The sequence below is a fragment of the Lissotriton helveticus genome, chromosome 6 (genome assembly GCF_964261635.1).
Source record: "Lissotriton helveticus chromosome 6, aLisHel1.1, whole genome shotgun sequence".
Taxonomy (NCBI): Eukaryota; Metazoa; Chordata; class Amphibia; order Caudata; family Salamandridae; genus Lissotriton; species Lissotriton helveticus.
In genome coordinates, this window is record NC_136067.1 from 1,933,249,926 (window position 1) to 1,933,271,187 (window position 21,262).

General features: G+C 44.2%; 1 protein-coding gene across 6 annotated transcripts in view; it reads left to right on the forward strand.

The window, feature by feature from the left end:
* Positions 1-21,262, forward strand: part of NCOA1 (nuclear receptor coactivator 1) — a 986,743-nt gene that overhangs the window by 718,196 nt on the left and 247,285 nt on the right. For all 6 annotated transcript variants that reach the window (XM_078649914.1, XM_078649919.1, XM_078649916.1 and 3 more), the window contains one exon: positions 838-941. In XM_078649914.1, the coding sequence (XP_078506040.1) occupies positions 838-941 (104 nt within the window). The remainder of the gene's footprint in view (positions 1-837; positions 942-21,262) is intronic.

Genomic DNA, 21,262 nt, shown 5'->3' on the forward strand with positions numbered 1-21,262 from the left:
TCCAGCTGTCCCTTGAGTTGTATGCTCTGGTATCTTTTTACACCCTCATCATGTGCAGTATCATATGTCTGCCCAATAGAAGACCCCCGGAGTGCGTGTGTTTTTTCTTTTGTTGCCCATGGTGTAGCTCTTGTTTCTTTAGACACCTTCTTCTGCATGGGAGCACCAGCCACCAGAACCTACTGAGCCATGCGTAGCCTTTAAGTGGAAGTGGGCATCCTTTGTGATGTGTCCCTGGCTCTACATTGTCAGTTGCCTCCTTTGTTGTCTGCTTTGTACCTTGTTGCATCTTTCTTTCAGCGAGAATTGTTGTTTCTGAATCCTCAAGCTAATTGAAACTGGCTCACGGCGGCGTTTGGGGCTCACTGGTTCCTTTTATTCTATATGTTCAAGCCTGGTTGCTGATAGCTTTATCTGAATCCGTTTGGTGGAGCCCAGGTTCTCCTAGTAGAGAGATACTCCGTTGTTTGAACCTCACAGAGTTCACCGAGGAAGCCATTGAAGACCACATAGTTGGCTGATATGATTTTCAGTGTTCCTGGTCCTTCTTGGGAACCCAACTCTGGGAGAGACATAGTCTACCCTCATGCTCTTCCTGTGTCCTTGGTCCTGCTCCGGTATTGTTCTTTGAGTGACCTCAAGTGTGACGTGTAAGCTTCATATTTACTGGATTCTAGTGATGAACTAGACCAATGCTAATTCCACTTGTTCGAGAAGAAAGAAAGCTTTTGGATTGTATCAGATTACTGTGTATGCATGCCATTCCGATATTCTAGGAATATTTGCAGATGCTGGGTATTAGGGCGTGTAACCTATTTTATAACATTTATTTCACAGAGAAAGCCAGAGCAGCTGCAGACGATGAAGTCCAGAAAGCCGACATCTCCTCCAGCAGCCAAGGGATGATAGAGAAGGAGTCTCTCGGGCCTCTTCTCCTGGAGGTAAGAAGCCTCTTGTCAGCACATAACATTACATTATGTTATTAATATTTGCACACCACCTCCTCCTTTATTTCTGGCACCGAAGCTCTATTTTTTTTCTGATCACTTTTTTGTATATTCTTAGAATTTCCACCATTTGGGTGTCTTTGATTAAGTGTGGTTAGTAGAGTTTCGTCAAGAAGCTTTTTTGGTAATGGATTATGTTGGTAGATGTGAAGGTAAAATGTTTAATCGTGCTAAAGATATTTATACTGTCTTTTTGGTATGGGCGGTAGTGCCGAAGGACCTTATTACTTTTGAAAGAACTAATCCCCAATCATATCCAGTTGTGCAGACTACCGTTGGCACATCTGCCAGTCTACCTTAGTAGAAATTCTGCCCTCTGCCCTGTCACAAGCTGGCATGACCCTACTGCCTACTTTTCTCAAACTTCGAATTTCAGGTAAACACTAGTTGGCAAGGCACTCACCACATATAGAGCAGGTAGTGGCTTACAAGAAGATACACCGGTCTCCGTAAAACACAGGTTTGCTAATTGATGACAAGAAAAAGGAAACCTAACTCTTTGAATAGTCCAATTATCTCAAGCAGAAATGAGAACGTGAGTTTCCGAAGACCCACAGCAGCGTGCAGTGCACTTACTCACTACCCTTGCAAAGCAAGTCTTGCATCGTAGTGCTGAGGGTGTGCTGTGATTAAAGCTGCAATTGCCACAAAAAGCCACCTCGGTAAGTATCCAGAATGAAAGAAAGTAAAGTTATGACGGCGATCACCGTTTCTCTGCACTGATCACCGCCTCTTCTATTTCCTAGTCTGCAGCACACCAACTTCTTTCCTATCTTCAATATGTTAAATTCTAGTTAAACGTGCTTGAAATATTTGTAGTATTCAAAGGTGGTATTTCAACGAGTGCTTTAAAGGGCACAAATTAGAGAAGAGGGAATGGTTTTAGCAGCCGTCTTGCTTTGACACAACGTCAGTGGTTCATAGCGACGTGACGAAGGCTAAAGGATAATACAAGATTAGCATTTTTTATTTATTTTATTTTCATGGTGGTATTGATGTAGCACCTAGTGCGAAAGCGCACTTTAAGTAATGTTGAGGTGTGTGAATTAAAGAGCTATGGGGGACATTTTACAAAACCATGAGAAAATACAGACAAATCTTTCATCGACTGACACTTTGCTGTAGAAAGTAAGCTTCTGTGAGTATTGATACCATGGCTTGCAGGGTTGGCCTTGGAGGCCTTGACACTTCCTTCTCACCACAACAACACATTTAAGGCTCTTGATTTTGCGTTGCACACCATTTAGACCACCCCTTGCACCCTTTGTTGAGCAACATGTTTCTTCACATAAGCCACACATAGGAAATTATTTTAATAAAATGTTCCTTGCATTAATGTAATGGATAGGTAAGGAAAGGGGCATCTTACATACTCTACTGAATTATAGTCCAATATGTGTTGAGTTAGTTATAACTAAAGATACTGAGTCTGGTTTGCAGTCACAATATCAAAGTGTGTGTTATCCCTCAGACCTTTGTTGGTGGTAGCCCAGGAGGCTTCCACTTGTATGCATCCATCTCACGAATGTACACTGCTAGTTACTATTGATGAATGAGAATATGTGCAAAATACATTTTTGATTTGTGAAAAGTTCCTAAATAAAATTTTTTGCTTTCTGTCTTAAATATCAGTGGAAGGGCTACCCCCTTTCAAATAACTTCAAGGATGGTTGATACAAGCAAAGAGCCACATTACTCCAAGAGGTTCATCATTGTGAATACCTACACCTGGATATTGAAAGGTCCAAGTAGTTGTTGGGTGCTTTACTGTGGCAGATTTTTGAGCATGTTCAGGGGGTGAATTCAGTTTCCTTAGAAAAGGCTTGAATATTGAACCATTAAAGAAACATGTAGGCGACTGTTAGATTACAATTTTACAGCGCTCCATAGCTCATATAAAATCCCTCACCACCTGTGGTTGAAGAGCTGCATAAAGAGATTAGAACTCAAGAGGTGTTTATCTGAACTCCTAATATGAGGACAACATATATAAACCTATCAGGAAAGAAATCCAGACCATTGTCACTTGGTGTACAACATGGCTTCTTCAAACTGAAAACCAAAGCTTGGATTTTAAAGCTACTCTCTGAGGTGACAGCAGTGCTTACGTTGGTCAGTTTGTTGAAGATTCTAAAAATCAGATTAGCAGGACACTGAACTTGGTGGTGGTGTCAATGAAGACCAGCACCCTTAAACTGCATATTTTGGTATAAGTAGTCTGAGTTGGTTTCTTGCATTCCACATTCCTCTTCCGAGATTACAAATCAACATAACTGTTTCGTTCTGTGAGGTTTGTCCCTAGCATTAGAGTTTGACTGGAGACTATTGTACAGAGCATTGCTGTAATTTTGCTTAAAATGCCCCAACGTCTGTATTGCCACAGCTGAGCTGTGAAAGGAGAGGGAAGAACGGCCATTCTTGAACTATCTTCAAGCTTTCCATCCACGGATTGCTGGTGCTGGGTTCTTGCTCATTCTTGACACACATCTTTGCCCCCCCCCTCCCCCCCTGCACATGAGGGGCATTGGTGTGCAGATGTCAAATAGAAAATCTGTGGCTTTGTAAATGCTAGTGGGGCTCCACAAAACACCACTGTGACTGACACGTTTTGGAGAGTGGGTGAGGCGTGCACGAGAGAGTAATCATAAAAGACCTTAAAGGCACCAATTTCCTTTGTAGTCATCATGCTTGAGATGTTTTTTAGAATTGGGAAGAGGCAGTGATACTGACACAAGTATCCCTCACCTCATGCTAATGCAATATCTTTTCTTGCGATCAAAAAAGAGTTTTGATGAAATTGTACACATTCCAGAATTCTATGGCCTTCCAAGTAGGTCATTTCATTTTGCTGCAATAAATAGGCAACATTGTACCCAAGACTGAGCCGTCTACAAAGCTACATGGTGTGTTCTTTTAATGCTGTAGAGCAGAGTTAATGGTCGAGAGTCCTAAAACAAATCTACTAATGTATTCACTTCGCTTAAAGGAGCATGGTTTTGGCTCTTACTCAGCAGGAATAGTTGAGACGGTGAGTCATTGTCATCAAGAATGTCAACAGGCGTGACTATACGCCCTGGCTTCCAGCAAACTGCAGTACAACATGAGCTTGGGAGAAACCCTGGGTTCTAAGTATATGGAAATGTCCATGGTTATTGCTGGAATCCTAAGTGGAGGAGCCAAAGGTCGAGGCCACTCCCTCGTCTATTTAGGAGTTGTGTTTTGGCAACAAGCAGTAATGGCAGTGAAACATGCCATCACATAACTAGAGTGATACATTTAAGATCATGGAGGGCTTCTAAAGCTCCAAGCTTAGACGTCTGGGTTAGAAGACGTTGCTCTAACTCTATCTCGGAAAATATTTAATGTAGTATAACAAGTAACTGTCTTTTTCCTGCTTGTATCTTTGTTGGATTATAGTTCATAAACATGATATTGAAGTTAAGGGCATTGACTGTCTGCGTTGATGCTTTACAAAACAAAAGATAGATGGATCTCTTCTGCTCCCCTAACCCACAATGATTGTCTTGAACACTACTACCCGGGACTTCAGTGACTGACATGAAGATTCCTGTGTTTTTTGTTCATGAGAAAAGGAATGAGGTGTTTGAAATAGAGGGGAGAAGGTAGATCGCTAGATCTAAGGGCACCAATTACCACTCAAGGGAGTGGAAGGTCCAGTCACAGTGTGTGCCCGTGGCAATCGTTGCAACAAGGGGGGTACTGGACTGTTCCTGAGCGTGACTAGAGGGAAGATTGGTTGGCGTGACCAAAGGTGTGGATTTTACACCCAAGGGCATCCATTTTGTTGGATGGATTGGCCTCACACACCCCGAAGGATGTCATGCTTCATCATCGGCGGTTGCTCCTCGTCGGGGAGGCGGTGCAATCCCCGACGGGCTCACCTCAAAGAGGGGCTCTTTGGCGGAGATCTTTTTCCAACTGCCTTATGGTGAAGTGCGGGTGTGTGGGCAGGGTGGTGTGTGGTAGTGAAAAAGGGGATATTAAAATGTAGCTAAGGGTACCTGGAACGAATTTTATTCAGGGGGTCCCTCGCTGCAGTTAAAAACAGGGGGCTAGCTCACTAGGAAACAACGAGTTAATTCAGGTGAACCTAGATGGGGCTAGTAGTGTACAACGGTCGACATGTTTCTCGCGGTGGGCTGAAGTAACCCGCGATTCATCAGGACCTACAGAAGGTGATAAAACCACATGCTAGTGTCATGTGCGGGTTTGTGTTTGTGTTACCTCTGTGTTGGTTGTGTTGGTTGTCCTATACCTAATAGTTAAGAACTACCTGCCACATGAGGGGTCGGCGGGGTGAGGCATCAGGGATGAGTCAAATAGTCAAGACTCTAGTCTCCTGCGCCCCGGCTGCTTGACCTACCCTTCACCGCCGAGCTCGAGCTATCCCCTTTTTCACTACCACACACCACCCTGCCCACACACCCGCACTTCACCATAAGGCAGTTGGAAAAAGATCTCCGCCAAAGAGCCCCTCTTTGAGGTGAGCCCGTCGGGGATTGCACCGCCTCCCCGACGAGGAGCAACCGCCGATGATGAAGCATGACATCCTTCGGGGTGTGTGAGGCCAATCCATCCAACAAAATGGATGCCCTTGGGTGTAAAATCCACACCTTTGGTCACGCCAACCAATCTTCCCTCTAGTCACGCTCAGGAACAGTCCAGTACCCCCCTTGTTGCAACAAAAGGAATGAGGTAGCATAACATGTCCTTACCGGAAATGCCCCAAAACCTGGATCAATAGTCTCTATCCTGTAAGAACTTTTCAACTTTAACATTGTCTACGTCATCATAATTTCCCAGATATACACTCTTATTAATTATCAGTGAATTCTGGTCCAGAATGCTATGCCTTTCCCCATGACTTATTTCAAGCCTGCTCAGATTTGTGCAGTATCTCCCCAATCTATTCCACCTTAGTGACCCCCCAAAACTAGTTTTCCAGGTTGTATGGAATTTTTATCAATATGCACTTTTATGGTTTTCAACGTAAAAAAGAAAACATATATTTTGATATGATTTGAGGGGTCGTGATAGGTAGAATGAGTATCTGGGTTTGAGAGTTCATAAACCATTTTAAAAATCACTTTAGATTTGTTGGGGACATTCAAGATCTTACTAGTGATTAAACTAGCTTTAGCTTGCCTAATGGACTGTACTCTTTAAGTTGTCACCTCTGGCTGAGGAACTACTTGCAAAAGAGAAGGTACCTTTTTGTTGAGTTTTTTTTTTTTTGAATTCATGCTTTCTCGGTATGGAAGCCTGTGTGGAAAGTAGTCTTCAGTTAAGGTACTTGAACTGGGTAGAATTTCTCACTCTGGCCTTCTAAAGATGCAGAGTAAGTTTTATTTAGCAGAACAAATGGGGTGTCTGCAGGAGCATTATTTCAATCTAAATTGTCAAGTTATGAAAGTGCTTTTCCGTGGAGGATTTCTGTGAGGGAATGGGTTTTAGGGTCCCATTTGCATCCGTTCCTAGCAATAAGTGTACTTTGTTAGCGAGTGCTTGGATCATTTGGGTTTGTTTGTTTTCCTAATAGTGCAGCAGCAATGTGTTGGACACATTGAAGGAGGGGATTTGGTATCAACATATCGAAGTAAAGGAAGTTAGTTTTTGTTGCTATCAGAATTTATTGTAGTGTCCATTGCGGCTGATTTGTGTTTTCAGGGTGACGGAAAGGCACAAGGTATCCGAGATGGACGAGAAATACAAAGAACCCCTTGCCACAGTATCAAGTTGGCTTGTTGCGTCCAGAGCGACCCCTAGACTCTAGAGATTGGAATGTTATGCTGTCTTGCCATCTGATTAGGAGTGAGTGGCCTGAAGTCTTCATCTAGAACTGAGGAGCAACAGGCTATGTGTTCAAGCTCATGGAGAAACGAACTTCACTTAATAATCTAAGCTTTAACTAGTCCGCTAGCACTTGCTGATACTGGTGTTGTCCATGAAGCAATTTTGCAAGGTAAACTATGAGACCGACTGGATGGAAATCACAGTCCTCGGGTGAAGCTTGTGCAGGGGTTTTGAGTCTCTCTCCGTTTCTGGAGTTGTTTAGAGGGTTTCATCCTTCTGGAACTCTCGGAGCCAGGTGCGAATGGTGCCAGTTACAGTAGCTAGTGGTGGTGTGAACCCATCACTTCTGCGGCTTACGAGAGGCGTCCTGTGGTCCTTGTATCTCTTATGTTGAATTGAGACTGGAGGCTTTGCTCCTGTGTTGCAGCTTCTTTAAGTTTCGTGTCTAGATTTTGGGGAGATGGTTTTGAGGCCCAGTCCACGTTATCCGTTCGGTTGGCGGTGTTCTTGTAATTTCACTTGTCCCTCCTCGTGATCGCCTTTGTTTTCCCCCACTCCCCGCATGTCCTTTGTGAGGAGTCTCCACAGGCTGGACCAAGCCCCCCCAGGACTGTAGCACCCCTCCATGTGACTGACCTCTGGGGTAGGAGGACGAAGGACGAATGCCAGAGATGGTCCATTGTATGAACACCCAGCAGGCTCGCGCCTGACAGCCTGGAGGCCTGGTCTGCCAGAGAGAAGGCAGCTCCTGGTGCTCTTAAATGTGTCCTGGTCAGATCTGCGAGGCTGGCAGCTGGGAGTCTGTGCTCCATTTACGACTGTCTGTAGACTCTGATACCAGAGCGGGTCTCGAGGGCACATCCATCGGGTATTTCATAGTATCCGTTTTCTGTTCCAATGCTTTGCTGCTGCATTCTGGAGACTCGATGAATCTCTGGCGGGGCCTGCGGGATCACAGCACTCCCTGCACAGGTGTGTCCGTCTCCGGTCCTGCGGATTGCAGCGTGCCCTACATGTTTGCTGGAGTGATAGTTGCTGAGTTTGCCCACGCTGCTCCTCGCAGTGCCATGTTTGCACACAGGCCCTGCTGGCACGCCGGGCTCTCTCGCTTTCTCCCGGAGTCTGTTTACGGGGCTCCCATCCATCCATCCCACCCCTACGTGCAGCACTCGGCTGCCTCTCCCCTCCTGCCAGGGTCGTGCATCGCCGCCGGGGGCCGCGTCCAGCTTTGATTGGAGGGATCGAGGGGTGTGGAGGGGGCGGCGCTGGGAGGCGGCCAGCAAGTGGCCGCAGCGGGACCTGAGCCAAGGCTGCGGCCTGCGAGCCCGAGGAAGAGCTCGATGCGAGGCCCGGGCCCTGCTCGCACGCCCCGCTGAGAGCGGCGCCGGACCCAAGCAGCGGCTTCATTAAATGATGGTGTTTATATAGCGCCACGTGGTCACCTCTTCCATGCGCTTCGAGAGCCTGGGTGGAGATGGGGCGGGGGCGCGGCATGCTTGACACGGGGAAGGGTATTTAAAGTAAATACATCAGAATATACGGGAGAGCGAAGCAGAGGCGTGGGAGGAGGGGCGGGGGTATTCAGCACTCTGCAGACTCCGGCGCGGGCGGGGGCAGGGGGTGGGTGGCACGGAGGGGCGGTGGGAGCTGCACCGACGGTCCAGTGAGCCACGCCTCTTATTTATTTATGCATTTTTATATAGCGCGGACTTTACCCGAAGGCGTCAGAGCGCTTCACATTAGGAACAGAGATGAAACATAATGAGAAACATTACAAAAGAACAGATTGCAAAAACATACGTTACTTACATAAGGTAATAGTGACAATTGTGAGCAAACAAAATACATGAGGTAATAAAAACTGTGAGCAACCAAATATACATGAGGTAGTAAAGGTAATAGTGACAATCGTGAGCAAACAAAATACTTGAGTAAAAATTGTGAGCAACCAAAAATACATGAGGTAGTCAAAAGTGCACAAGAGGAGTTGAAAGTGACAAGTGTGCAGTTATAAGAGAAAACAGAGTATAATTTGAGGTATAGTACTGCAATAAGTGCTAGACACTCAGGCACAGGAACAAGCGTTACGTGGGCAAGGTGGCACTTGTGCAAGTATCAAGGGTAAAAACATGTGAGAGGTAGCAGCCGTGTGTTGCAAGGGCAGAGTGGTGTGTGCATGTTACAAAAGGGCACCGAACACCAGTACATGGAAAATACTGCAAAAAGGCAGACCCTCCAATCACAGGCATACACTGGGAAGGCACTTCCATGGTCATGAAAAGTAGAAATTATCAGTAGTGGAAAGTCTTCCTCACAAATAGCAAGAGGACGTGAATTACTTTTGGAGGTGTCTCTGGAGGAGGAGAACTTTGAGGTCCCTTTGAAGGCCTGGGAGGAGGCGGTGGTCCGGAGCTGAGGTGGAAAGGAGTTCCAGATTCTCACTGCGTTGCCTGAAAAGGATTGGGCCATTGGTCTTTCCTTCTTGAAAGTTGGAGGTTCAAGCAGTAGATTCTCCGCATTGCGTGAAAGTCTAGAGCCACCAGAGAGTTTCAGTTTATTCGCCAGGTAGCGGGGAGATGAGGAGTGCTAGGCTTTGTGGGTAATGCAGGCAGTCTTGTAGATAGCTCTAGCCTCGAAGGGAAGCCAGCGGAGGGTGGATAACATCGGTGTGATGTGATCGCTTCTTTTGGCCCCATAAATGAAACGAGCTGCTGAATGGAAGACAGACTTAAGTGGGGACAGGTGAGATTTGGGGAGGCCAGTAAGAAGAGAATTGCAGTAGTCTAGTCTAGAGAGGACCAGCGATTGCACCAGGGTTATAAGGTCCTGCTTCGGGAAGAAGCGACGGATTCCCCAAAGAAGGCGCAGTTGGTAGCGAGCAGATTTTGCAATAGAGTTGATGTGGGGAGTTAGATTGAGTTTTTTGTCTAGAATGACACCAAGGGATTTTGCACTGTCGACAATGATGGGTTTATTGTTTAGTAGATTCATCTGATCTATCCATGATTGAACCGGGGGAGGAGAGAGTGAGGAGGAGAAGAGGAGGAATTCAGTTTTGGAGGGATTCAGAATCAATTGATGAGTTGACATCCAGTTTTGAATGGAGTCAAGAGTAGATCTTAGGATGGAGAGATCATGAGTGGAGGCAACCTTGAGGTAGAGTTGAGTGTCGTCTGCATAGAGATGATAGTGAATCCCAGATTTGCTTAGGAGGTTTCCCAGTGGTTCTAAGTAGACATTGAACAATGTTGGTGCTAGTATCGAACCTTGGGGAACACCCTGACCCACCGCCACAGGAGAAGAGAGACTGTTTGCTATATTGATCATTTGAGATCTGTCAGAGAGGAAGGATGCAAACCATTTAAGCACAGTGCCCTCCATGCCCATTCTCTGTTGAAGAATATTGAGGAGGGTGTTGTGATTAACAGTGTCGAAGGCTGCGGAAAGGTCGAGGAGAATTAGCAGACAGGACCCCCCTGAGTCGAGTATCCTCAGCGCATCATCAACCACTTGCAGAAGGGCTGTTTCAGTTCTGCAGTTTTGGATGAAGCCGGACTGACAATTGTCAAGAAGATCATTGTCCTTGATATGACGAGAGAGTTGTTTTGCTACACATCTTTCTGTGATCTTCGCAAGAAATGGAAGGTTAGTGATGGGGCGGAAGTTGTTGAGGTCATTCGCATCAGCAGTCGGCTTTTTAAGCAGAGGGGTGACCTGCCCAGTTTTGAAGGAGACAGGAAGGGAGCCTTGCCAGAGGGAGAGGTTGATCAGGGTAGACCAATAGGAAAGGGAATGGGTATAGAAGTCAAAGGCAATGGCACTGGGGATAGGGTCAAGAGAATGGTTGGAGGGCTTTGTTTCGCGTATGCACTTGAGAAGGGCATCTTCGGATATGGGGTCAAAGCTCTGCCAGATGGCTAAGGATTTGCGCTCCTCTGGAGGTGTAGGATGAGCAACCTGATCCACAAGTGCTTTCACTTTTCCATCGAAGAAAACAGCAAAATCCGCTGCTCTCTTTGAAGAATCCTCCACCTTAGAGGTTGGGGGAGAGCAGCTCGGAGTCTTGATGAGATCGAATAGTTTTTTGGGTCTATTTTTGGCGGAGTCAAGGAGGGTTTTGAAGTGCGTCGCTTTCTCAAGGAAGATGTGTTTGTGGTACTTGGATCTTGCTGTGCGAAGCATGGCTAAATTGTCATTGAAGGGCAATTGCCTCCATTGCTTCTCCAGGAATCTTAGCTGCTTCCTTTCATCATAAAGGGACTTGTTGTACCAAGGTGCTGAGGGAGTGGGCCTTATCCTTTTGCTTTTGAGTGGAGCGACGTTATTAATTTCAGCTGCAAGAACTGTGAGGCATTGGGAGGTGAGATCGTCAACAGCTATGTTCGGGTCTAGCCTTGGAAGAGATAGCAAGGCTGATTCACAGAGGGGACCGATATCTATGTTTTTGGCATCACGGAACCAGGAGATGGCCCTCTTGGGTTGGCCAAGAGTTATAGAGTGTGAAAGTTGAAAGGAGAAATGGATGAGGTGGTGGTCAGACCAGTCTACATGAATTGGGGTAGTAGTAGAAAGCATGCCTGCTTTAGAAATAACAAGGTCCAGGATTGCGCCTTTGGAGTGGGTTGACTCAGTGCAGTGTTGGATAAGATCATTTGCAGAGAGGAAGGTGGCCAGTGAGTTCGCAGAGGAGTCTTGCGGTGCGCCCCAGTGGAGATTGAAGTCACCCACGATGGTCTGATTGTCACTTTGAGAGTATTGGTCGCTGATGAAGTCTTTGAGATCTTCTATAAATGAAGAGCCACTACGAGGCGGGTGGTAAATGATATGGAATCTGAGCGGTGAAGGGTGTTGCAATTGAAGTTCAAGAGCTGCTGTCACTCATCCTGCCCTCGGCAGCTGCTTTCAAAGCACTGATAAGGTACGAGAGACCTCCTCCCTGCAGAGCCCTCAGCCCCAGTTCACCGAGTCGCAGGCCGAGCCGTGGCAAGACATTCTTAGAAATGATCTCAAAAGCGAGCACAGCCCCAGGCGGCTGCAGGGGGTCTGTACTGGCAGGGGCGGTTGGGGGGGCTACACTCCCAGCCAGGGCTGACCCTAGCACTGGTCGCACACGGTGCAACAATCTTTTTTGGTGCCCCTCCCCATTTCCTCTTCCTCCACAGTGGTCGAAGTGGGCGGGATCGGAACGGCACGGCGTGCTCCTACTACTTTTATTAAAACAATTCCGTTCTCCTACTTTTTCTTTTCAAAACTGTGTCCCAGGACGGCAGAAATAGCAAAGACATCCAGATAAGGCTTGGCTTGCTTTTGTGGACATTGGGGGACGGGCAGAGAAGGAAAAGGACTCTGTCTCCTCCTTATTTATTTATTTTATTTTATGCAATTTTATATAGCGCGAACATTACCCGAAGGTGTCAGAGCGCTTTACAAAAGAACCAGTTGCGTTACAGAAGGACTTTGGATTACATGAGTTACATACTGCCCACAGCTTCTTTTCTGTGCTGGCAGCTGCCCCCCTCTCTTCCTATTATTCCCTCTCTTTCTGTCTTGCTCCTCACTTATTGAAAACCATGAGTTGAAGAAATGGTTCACAACATCTCTTTCCTTCTTTCATTTAGTTGCTTCCCTGTGAAATGGATCCCAAAAAGAAAAACACTCTTGCGGGAAATGCCCTTTTTCTGACATTTTTCTAGTCTAAAGTGCAGCCTCGGGATGGAGAGATATAAAATGTTTTATATATGAAAAATAAAGACATAACTAAATAAAGCAAGACAGAGTTGTTTCAAGTGGCCAGATTGGTTTAATTCACATCCAAATGCATCAGCCTCACTTTACAGACTTTGCAGTAAAGCGCTACTTTTGTTTTCTCGTCTTTCTTTAAACTACATTGTTGTCCCCAGGTGGGGAAGTGCACCATTCCTAGATGTATTGCAATACCTGGTTGATGTGTGGATTGGAAAACAAAATGTGTACCATGACTCTGTGGTTATGGATGTGGTCTTTTTAAACCATACTGCTTACGTTTTGTAAGGATATAAGCAATGAACATTGAAACAGTTCCCTTCAGGACCCTGTAATCATGTCCTTAACTTTTCAGGTAAAACCACTCGTTGATTTCTGAATAGTGAGTGATAGATCGTTAAGGTAACCATGTTGTTACTGCTTATATTTCACATGTTTTACTTAATCTTGCATTCCCTATGAAAGTTTGCTTTCACTTTTTTTCTTTTTTAGGCAGCATATTACTCTTGTAAAGTGCATAATTTGAATTGAGCCACAGCCAAGTGTTTATAGCGGCCACAATTAAGTTGTAGCGGAGGGTAGTGCGAGTTTCTCCCAGTGGGGCACTATGGTGTTCAGTGGGGAAGAGGATGTGTCACTATTGCCAGAGCTGTCAAATTTGGAACTGGGGAACTGGGTTCAGCCTTCATAGACCTTAGAAGGTCCCACTAGACCTTAGAAGGCCTGATGTCATAGCACAAGCAGGTGTACTCTAGTGGTGTCAATTGTGGGTTAACCTTGAAGGCCTGTCCACCACAATCCATACTGAAGTGCATCTCCAGTCTTGCGGGCAGGCATACGAAGCAGCACACCCTAGAGCACCAGTCAGTGATCCAGTCACTGTGACTCTGTCACTGAGGTCACATGAACCTTGAGCAGGTTAGGGCGGTGCGAAAGGTGTGACCACACTGGGTACCTATTTCGGGTGGGTGCCTAGTGTTGCAAGCATATTATGGTTTAAAAAAAAACCTTGCAGCCACCTTCTGGGCCTCCAGCAATTTTCAGCAACAATAAAAATGTCATGATAACTTTGGTGATTAATGTTCTTCCTAGAGAGAGATTGGAGTTTTGTCTAGTAGAAGGGTTGACTCCTGGAAAGGCAGCACAGAGGGTAATTGTGTTCTAGGGCTGTGTGAATGATCCATGACTGATTATTAAAAGGAACAAAGACAGAGAAGTCACATTTCAAAAGGATACATACTTTTTTTTATATAATCCTATTTAGTGTTAAGACAGTGGCTTTGCATGCCCTTTAAACAACACATGGCTGGCATTTTTCTTTTGGCAACCCTACTTTATATTCCTTTTCATGAAAGGCATTCTCACACTATGAAAGTAAATGTAAAATACCAATGTAAGGGGACCCAGGTGGTACTGGTACCAGAAAAAAAACCTAAGCCTCGGTAAACAGTTTACTAAGTTATATAACTATTTAAATGGTCTTTAAAGACCTGCGAAAATCTTGGGTGTGCTGGAGATAAGACTCCAGACACAGCAGCTCGAGTTGCAGCAGCCTGGGCTGAGACGCACAGCGGGTGTGGGAGGGCGTGGGCTGATGCCCTTCCAGCCCTATGGGCGTTACGCACCAGAGTACTGGGCGTGCTGAGGAGGCTGTACCGTGGTGGGGAGGCAGTTATGGTGGACTGGCCATGGAGCAGGAGAGCCTTCCTTGTTTCCAGCACAGATCCTCACTGATACAGTGGGGTCTGCAGAACTCGGATCTCTGCCATTAAAGAGGAAGTGCCATGATAAGAGATCTGGGAGGTTTCACCACAAAGAGGCTTAGAGTGCCCAACTTTGTCCCAACTGTCAAGTAACACACATCAGGTGTCAGACTAACGCATTTTAGTGCTGGTGTCCGCATCACTGCACTGAAAGCGCTAGTCACTCATTATAGAACCTCCAGGACCATGCAAGAGTTGGTCAACGAGCTGCACAACAAGAACAGACTGCATGCATCGGCTTGTTCTGGCTGTGCTGCTGCTGGCTACTCAGCGCACTTAGCCAGTCTGGGAAGAGTACGTGTTAAAGATACAAAGCATTGCAAGTGTTGCTACTGAGAGTTTACAAGGTCGGCCTCTAAGGGCACTTGGTCATCCAGTGATGTGTCAGTGAGTGCAAAACAAACAGCCGTCTCGAACCCCGGCCTCACGCGGACCCAGTGCCTACTGTTTTCTGGCAACAGTAATCACCCGCAGACAGTTTGACCCAGGCTGCACAGGCTCTTTGTTTTATTTTCTGTTGCTGTGCCCGCTCCTGTAAGTGCCATGTGCAGCCCTCACACTGCCCTGTGGTGGTGAGGGTCTGCTGGCGGGCAGCAGGTGCAGTTTGAAAGATGTTTTGTGCTCTCTCCAAGTTTCCCTCCACTGGCACCTGGGCATCATTTTAGCCACCCGTCTGGATATATACTGTTGTTGACTGGAAGTCATGAGGGCTGAGGGGGCACTGTTACAGACGGAGTATGGATGCGAGGGCCAAAGACATGCTAAAAAGGAGTGAGAAAATATTTTTGTTTGTCATTTTGTTGGTCTTTCACTTTGAACGAGCTCCATATAAATTAATGGCGCACACAAATTTAAATGAAAGAAATGCAAGTTAAAGTAATTTGTAGGAAATGCACTCTGAAATGTTATTGATGGAATCACTGCAGGTGTGTGTGTGTGTGTGTGTGTGAGAGTGTGTGTGTAATTTGAGAGTAAAGGTACGGAACCTTAACTGTCTTAAAGGGAAGGGGGAATAATGGCTTGTGCATTTATAGTGCTACAATGTCCCAGCCTGTGACTGAAAGCACTGTTGGTAGGAAAGCCATTATTTTAAAACTGTACTCGCAGTGTAAGATAATTTGCCACAAAATGTGCAGGGATTGTGTTTAATATAAAACAAGTGCTTTCGCATTTTTTGGGCGACTCGCAGTCTCTGTATATAGTGCACACCTGTTTTTTTAACTGATATTTATCCCTTTCCATGCACTTTATTGCTTGGTTTTACTTGTGAGAAAGAGTCACTCTAAGGGTCACACATTCATCAGTAGAATGTCACTCATAACTATACTGAAACTAGTGAAGTGTCACACTTAAGCTATATGGAAAGTTGTCAGCAATGTACCTTAGAGGTACTTGTCCTCCTTACCCCCAGAAAACTCCCTTCCTCCTAAAAAAAACTTGCTTAGGCTGGTGCCGATGTGGTGGATGTGTGGTTAGATGAGCGTTGTTTCTGCTTTTAGCCTATGTCTGAGGTTTTTCTATATTGTGCATGATGACCCCCCGGGTGTGGCCACCGTGTTATGGGATGCAGCATTTACTGGTGCGATGGATGAGGAAGTGTGAGGTAGACGTGCATTTTTCAAGTTTATGGTCTGCTGGCACAGTGATTAGCTCTGCTGGCACATTTATTGTGGGGTAGATTACTTGGTATGTTCTCGATCCAGTTTCTTGTACTGGCGGAGGCGGAAGGTCGTCCACTCAGTGATCTTATGGATCTGAAAGAGGTAACAAGGGTCGATTTTAAAACATAATTTAAAACGAGGGGTCGTTCAGGGATTTGCCCAGATAGACTGTGCTGCCGTTTTCCCTCATATGATTGCCACTGTGACGTCATTTGAAGAGATTAGCCAAGATGGACTGCGTTATTATCATCCTTTTTGTCATTAAAGGTTATAATTCATTACAGGATGTGAGTTTTTGGGACCTGCAGAGTGGGCTATGTTGGAGTCTGTTGATGTAGTGGTTAGGTAATTGCTATTCAGAATGTATGCATGTGATGTATTATGGAATGTGTTCTTTTAATTGTATGGAGTCTTCTGATGTCGGGGGTTCGTTGAGCTTCTACAGTTGCTTGTCGGACTCCGGGCTGATAAGGCACTCCTCCTTTGGTTGAAACGGATATTAAACATATCTTAATCTACTTCTTTGATCTCCTTGGATTATTGCGACCTTGTGACTTCTACATTTTGGCGAAGATCGGGATTATTTGTTTCAACCACCGACCCACGCAGCAGAAGAAAATTAACTTTGTGCTTGAATTTGGAAATTCCTGGCATTTTCTACTAATATCCTTGCATTGGTGGATGGTTTATTTGCAGATATCGGCACGTCTTTTGGTATCCTGCAACTCTGTGGCTGTTGTGGTAGAGTTAAAATGGACGTGGAGTATTTATTTATTTTGTTTTAATTCACTGGCGTGAAGCTGATTGGAATTCAGTGTGCCAACTTGAGGAATTGGTCTGGATCGAATCGACCTTCGTTGGGAGTCATTTGTTGGAGATCGGAATTTTCTTATATTTACGTGACTGTATTGTCAGGGCAACATCGTTAACTGCATTGCTGATCTTGGCAGCCAGCGTGCAACATCGTTTTTAAAAGTAAATACCTTGTGGAGATTCCAGCTCAGAACCTCTTCCCTCCATTGATCTTAAGGGGATTCCAGCTCAGAACCTCTTCATTCATCGATCTCGAACTCGCTGACGCTTTGGCTGTATTGCATTGTGGGATCAGCGTGTGATGTAATAAGCTCCCACGTACTGTGGCGGCCATCTTGGTTAAGCTTTGAGGCGATTTCTTCGTGGTCGATATTACTATTGAGGAAGTCGAAATCGAGGATTCTATGGAGGAATTCTTCGTGCGATAACATTATCGGTGATTCGCACACCTTTTCTTCTATGTTAATAACTTTGGAGTGTTTTGTCTAAGTTCTTAAAAAGGCATTTTATTTAAAAAGAAAAGAAAAAGAGGTTATATTTTACGAGTTGGGAAACGGTTATTCACACACCATAGTAATTTGTGTGAAAAATATATATATTTGAAGGGAGTGTAAAAAATATATATATATTTGAAGGGAGTCACTCAGGACGATTATTTAAGATTTTGTTTGGAAATGTCTGCTGTAAGAGAGGTCACCCAACCACCTCCTTTTTTAGAAAAACCTGGAAAGCCTGTGTTGTTATGGTCTGAATGGTTTGGTTTATTTGAAAACCATATTGCAGCTAGGTCACCCCACCACCTCCTTTTTTAGAAAAACCTGGAAAGCCTGTGTTGTTATGGTCTGAATGGTTTGGTTTATTTGAAAACCATATTGCAGCTATCGATGCTGCTGATTATTCTCCCCCTCGAAAATTTGCTTTGTTATTTGGTAGTTTGGGTTTGGCTGCTCAACGTATTTTTAACAGTTTAGTACCTATTCCTCCTCCTTCGGGACAATCTGGGGATAGACAATGGAATGTATATGTGGAGGCCATTGCGAGATTTAAAAAGCAATTTGAGGAGTCACCTAACATTATGTTAGAGAGACATACATTTTACAAAAGAAGCAAAAAGAAGATGAGAAAATTGGCGAATATATTTCTGCATTGAGAGTTTTAGCAATTAGTTGTGATTTCGGTCCCCTGCTTGACAACTATATACGGGATTAATTTGTTTTTAATTGTGCTTCCCCTAAGGTTAAGGAGAGGATCCTCAGTTGTAAAAATCCTTCTTTGTCTGAGGTTGTAGATCTAAGTCTTAGTATTGAGAGATCTATAATTTCTAAAAAAGGCAATGATGGTGGATTCCTCTCCTAAAGTGAATATGGTCTCTGAAGAAATGGGGGAGGAAGGTCTATATGCTGTCGGTGGGAAGGAAAGATGGGTGAACAAGCCAAACCAAAATCAAACCAAACAGGGCTACTGCTTTAGATGTGGATCTAAATTTCACATGGGGAATTTTAAAAGTTGTCCGGCCATTAATAAACGCTGCACCATTTGTAAGAAGGTTGGTCATTTCCAGAAGATTTGTAGGTTTCAAAAGAAACCAGTTAAGGTTAACTGTGGATATGGAGGATTGTTGCGAGTACTTCGACAATCTTTTATTGATGGTGGAGGCAGATGAAAATGCAATTTTTATCAAGGGCCCTTTATGTGATGCTTCTATTGATGTACTTTTAAGTGATGGGACTACCATGTAGCCCCAAAAAACCATTCGCACAGCTTCATGCCGCCTCTGGCGTGCACGTTTTCACCAAACTTTTCACCAAACTTTTGAGCCATTACTTTTGTGTTCCAACTTTTCTCTTTAATCTTATTCTTTTCTCTTTAGTCATTATTTATCACTTTTTTCATCCAAATCCACAGACCGGGTAAAATGCCAATTTTCATTTTTCTAGTATTCAAACAGTGCCCATCCAGGCTTTCGAAAGAATGTGGATAATGCAATGTTCAACGCAAGCAGTCTTTATTTTTTATAAAAACCCAATGCATTTCGGGCCTCCCATGGGCCCTTCTTCGGGGGTCACTACAATAAATAATAATAATAACGGAATAAATTATTAACACTCTTCAATACAATTACGGCAACATTTTTTAAGAACAGAATATGTTTTCATTCATTTACATAGCCTATCTGCACATTGCATCTGATTTTTCTCTCTCATTATATCCCTTTTGTGGAGCGCGCAGAATCCTCTATTAACTGTTTTTTTCAACCTATTAATCCAACTGTAACAACTTCCCTGATGGTCCCAGCCTTTCACCCTCCCTTCGTACTTAATCTCACCAAACCCTCTTTTATCCATTCAGATGTCCCAAAGTAAAAACGTTTTGTTATACCAAAGTGAAAGTACATCGTGGCTCCAAATTTCAAACCGCTCGTTAAAGTTTATACATGCAAATGTCGTACATCCAGATCTCCCTGTTATCGTGATAATTAAACCTCGGTGTCTCACTTCTCTCTCTCCCATATTACCTCATTTAATCAAAACGTTTCTACCAACCCTCATTTTCCTACATACCTGCTGTGCTTGTATTTAAAAACCCATCATCATCAACATCGTACTCGAGCAGTAATCACCTTAACTCTTCCCACCTCCTTTTTTAAAACGCTCCATGCCTCTATGTTCTCCTTTCCCATTGGCCAGAGCTCCACCCGAAATTCCCGCCCTTGCGTACATGTTCCTCTTACAAACTACATGTCCCAAGATGCATATGTACGGTCAATGGGAAAGGAGAACATAGAGGCATGGAGCGTTTTAAAAAAGGAGGTGGGAAGAGTTAAGGTGATTACTGCTCGAGTACGATGTTGATGATGATGGGTTTTTAAATACAAGCACAGCAGGTATGTAGGAAAATGAGGGTTGGTAGAAACGTTTTGATTAAATGAGGTAATATGGGAGAGAGAGAAGTGAGACACCGAGGTTTAATTATCACGATAACAGGGAGATCTGGATGTACGACATTTGCATGTATAAACTTTAACGAGCGGTTTGAAATTTGGAGCCACGATGTACTTTCACTTTGGTATAACAAAACGTTTTTACTTTGGGACATCTGAATGGATAAAAGAGGGTTTGGTGAGATTAAGTACGAAGGGAGGGTGAAAGGCTGGGACCATCAGGGAAGTTGTTACAGTTGGATTAATAGGTTGAAAAGAACAGTTAATAGAGGATTCTGCGCGCTCCACAAAAGGGATATAATGAGAGAGAAAAATCAGATGCAATGTGCAGATAGGCTATGTAAATGAATGAAAACATATTCTGTTCTTAAAAAATGTTGCCGTAATTGTATTGAAGAGTGTTAATAATTTATTCCGTTATTATTATTATTTATTGTAGTGACCCCCGAAGAAGGGCCCATGGGAGGCCCGAAATGCATTGGGTTTTTATAAAAAATAAAGACTGCTTGCGTTGAACATTGCATTATCCACATTCTTTCGAAAGCCTGGATGGGCACTGTTTGAATACTAGAAAAATGAAAATTGGCATTTTACCCGGTCTGTGGATTTGGATGAAAAAAGTGATAAATAATGACTAAAGAGAAAAGAATAAGATTAAAGAGAAAAGTTGGAACACAAAAGTAATGGCTCAAAAGTTTGGTGAAAAGTTTGGTGAAAACGTGCACGCCAGAGGCGGCATGAAGCTGTGCGAATGGTTTTTTGGGGCTACATGGTAGTCCCATCACTTAAAAGTACATTTTGACTAATGGCAGTGGGGCAAATGCCAAATAACCGATCTGCACGCAATGGACAACAAAGAAAAGATTAAAAGGGAGAAAATATTAAAAGGGAGAAAATAAGAAAAACTGTTAAAAGAAGGTGTGCATCCCTTCATCACTTCGATGCTTCTATTGATGACATTGAGGTTCATGTAATGGCAGACTCAGGGTCGCCTATCGCTATCCTACGGGATACTACTTTTTATGAGAAATGGGGAAGAAATGTGAAATTGGCACAAACGGACGTAAATCCGAAAGCGTTCGGAGAGAAAGATATCGATATGTTGGTATTTTTCATGGGAAATTTACAAGTTCTTAAAAGGTCAATTGTTACAAAAATCTACGTAGCAGTAAAAGGGAAATATATTGTGGGGTGAAAGGACCTAGCTAAGATGGGCTTGTACCTGGTTCCAGGTGATGAAAATCCTATTAAAGTACACAAGTTTCCTGTTTGTTTTGTTGAGGGGCCCAAAATGGATCGGTTGGATTTTTAAGTGAATTTAAAAATGTTTTCAGCGATAAGATTGGTTTAGTGAAAGGTGCTGAACACAAGATTAGGTTAATTCCTGGGGCAACTCCAGATTTTCATAAGGTACGTCCAGTCCCTTTGAGTGTCAGAGCGGAGCTAAAAAAAAAATGCTTGAGGATTTGTGTAAGGATAAAATTATCGAACCTTCTGAGTCCTCTCAATGGGTCACCCCCA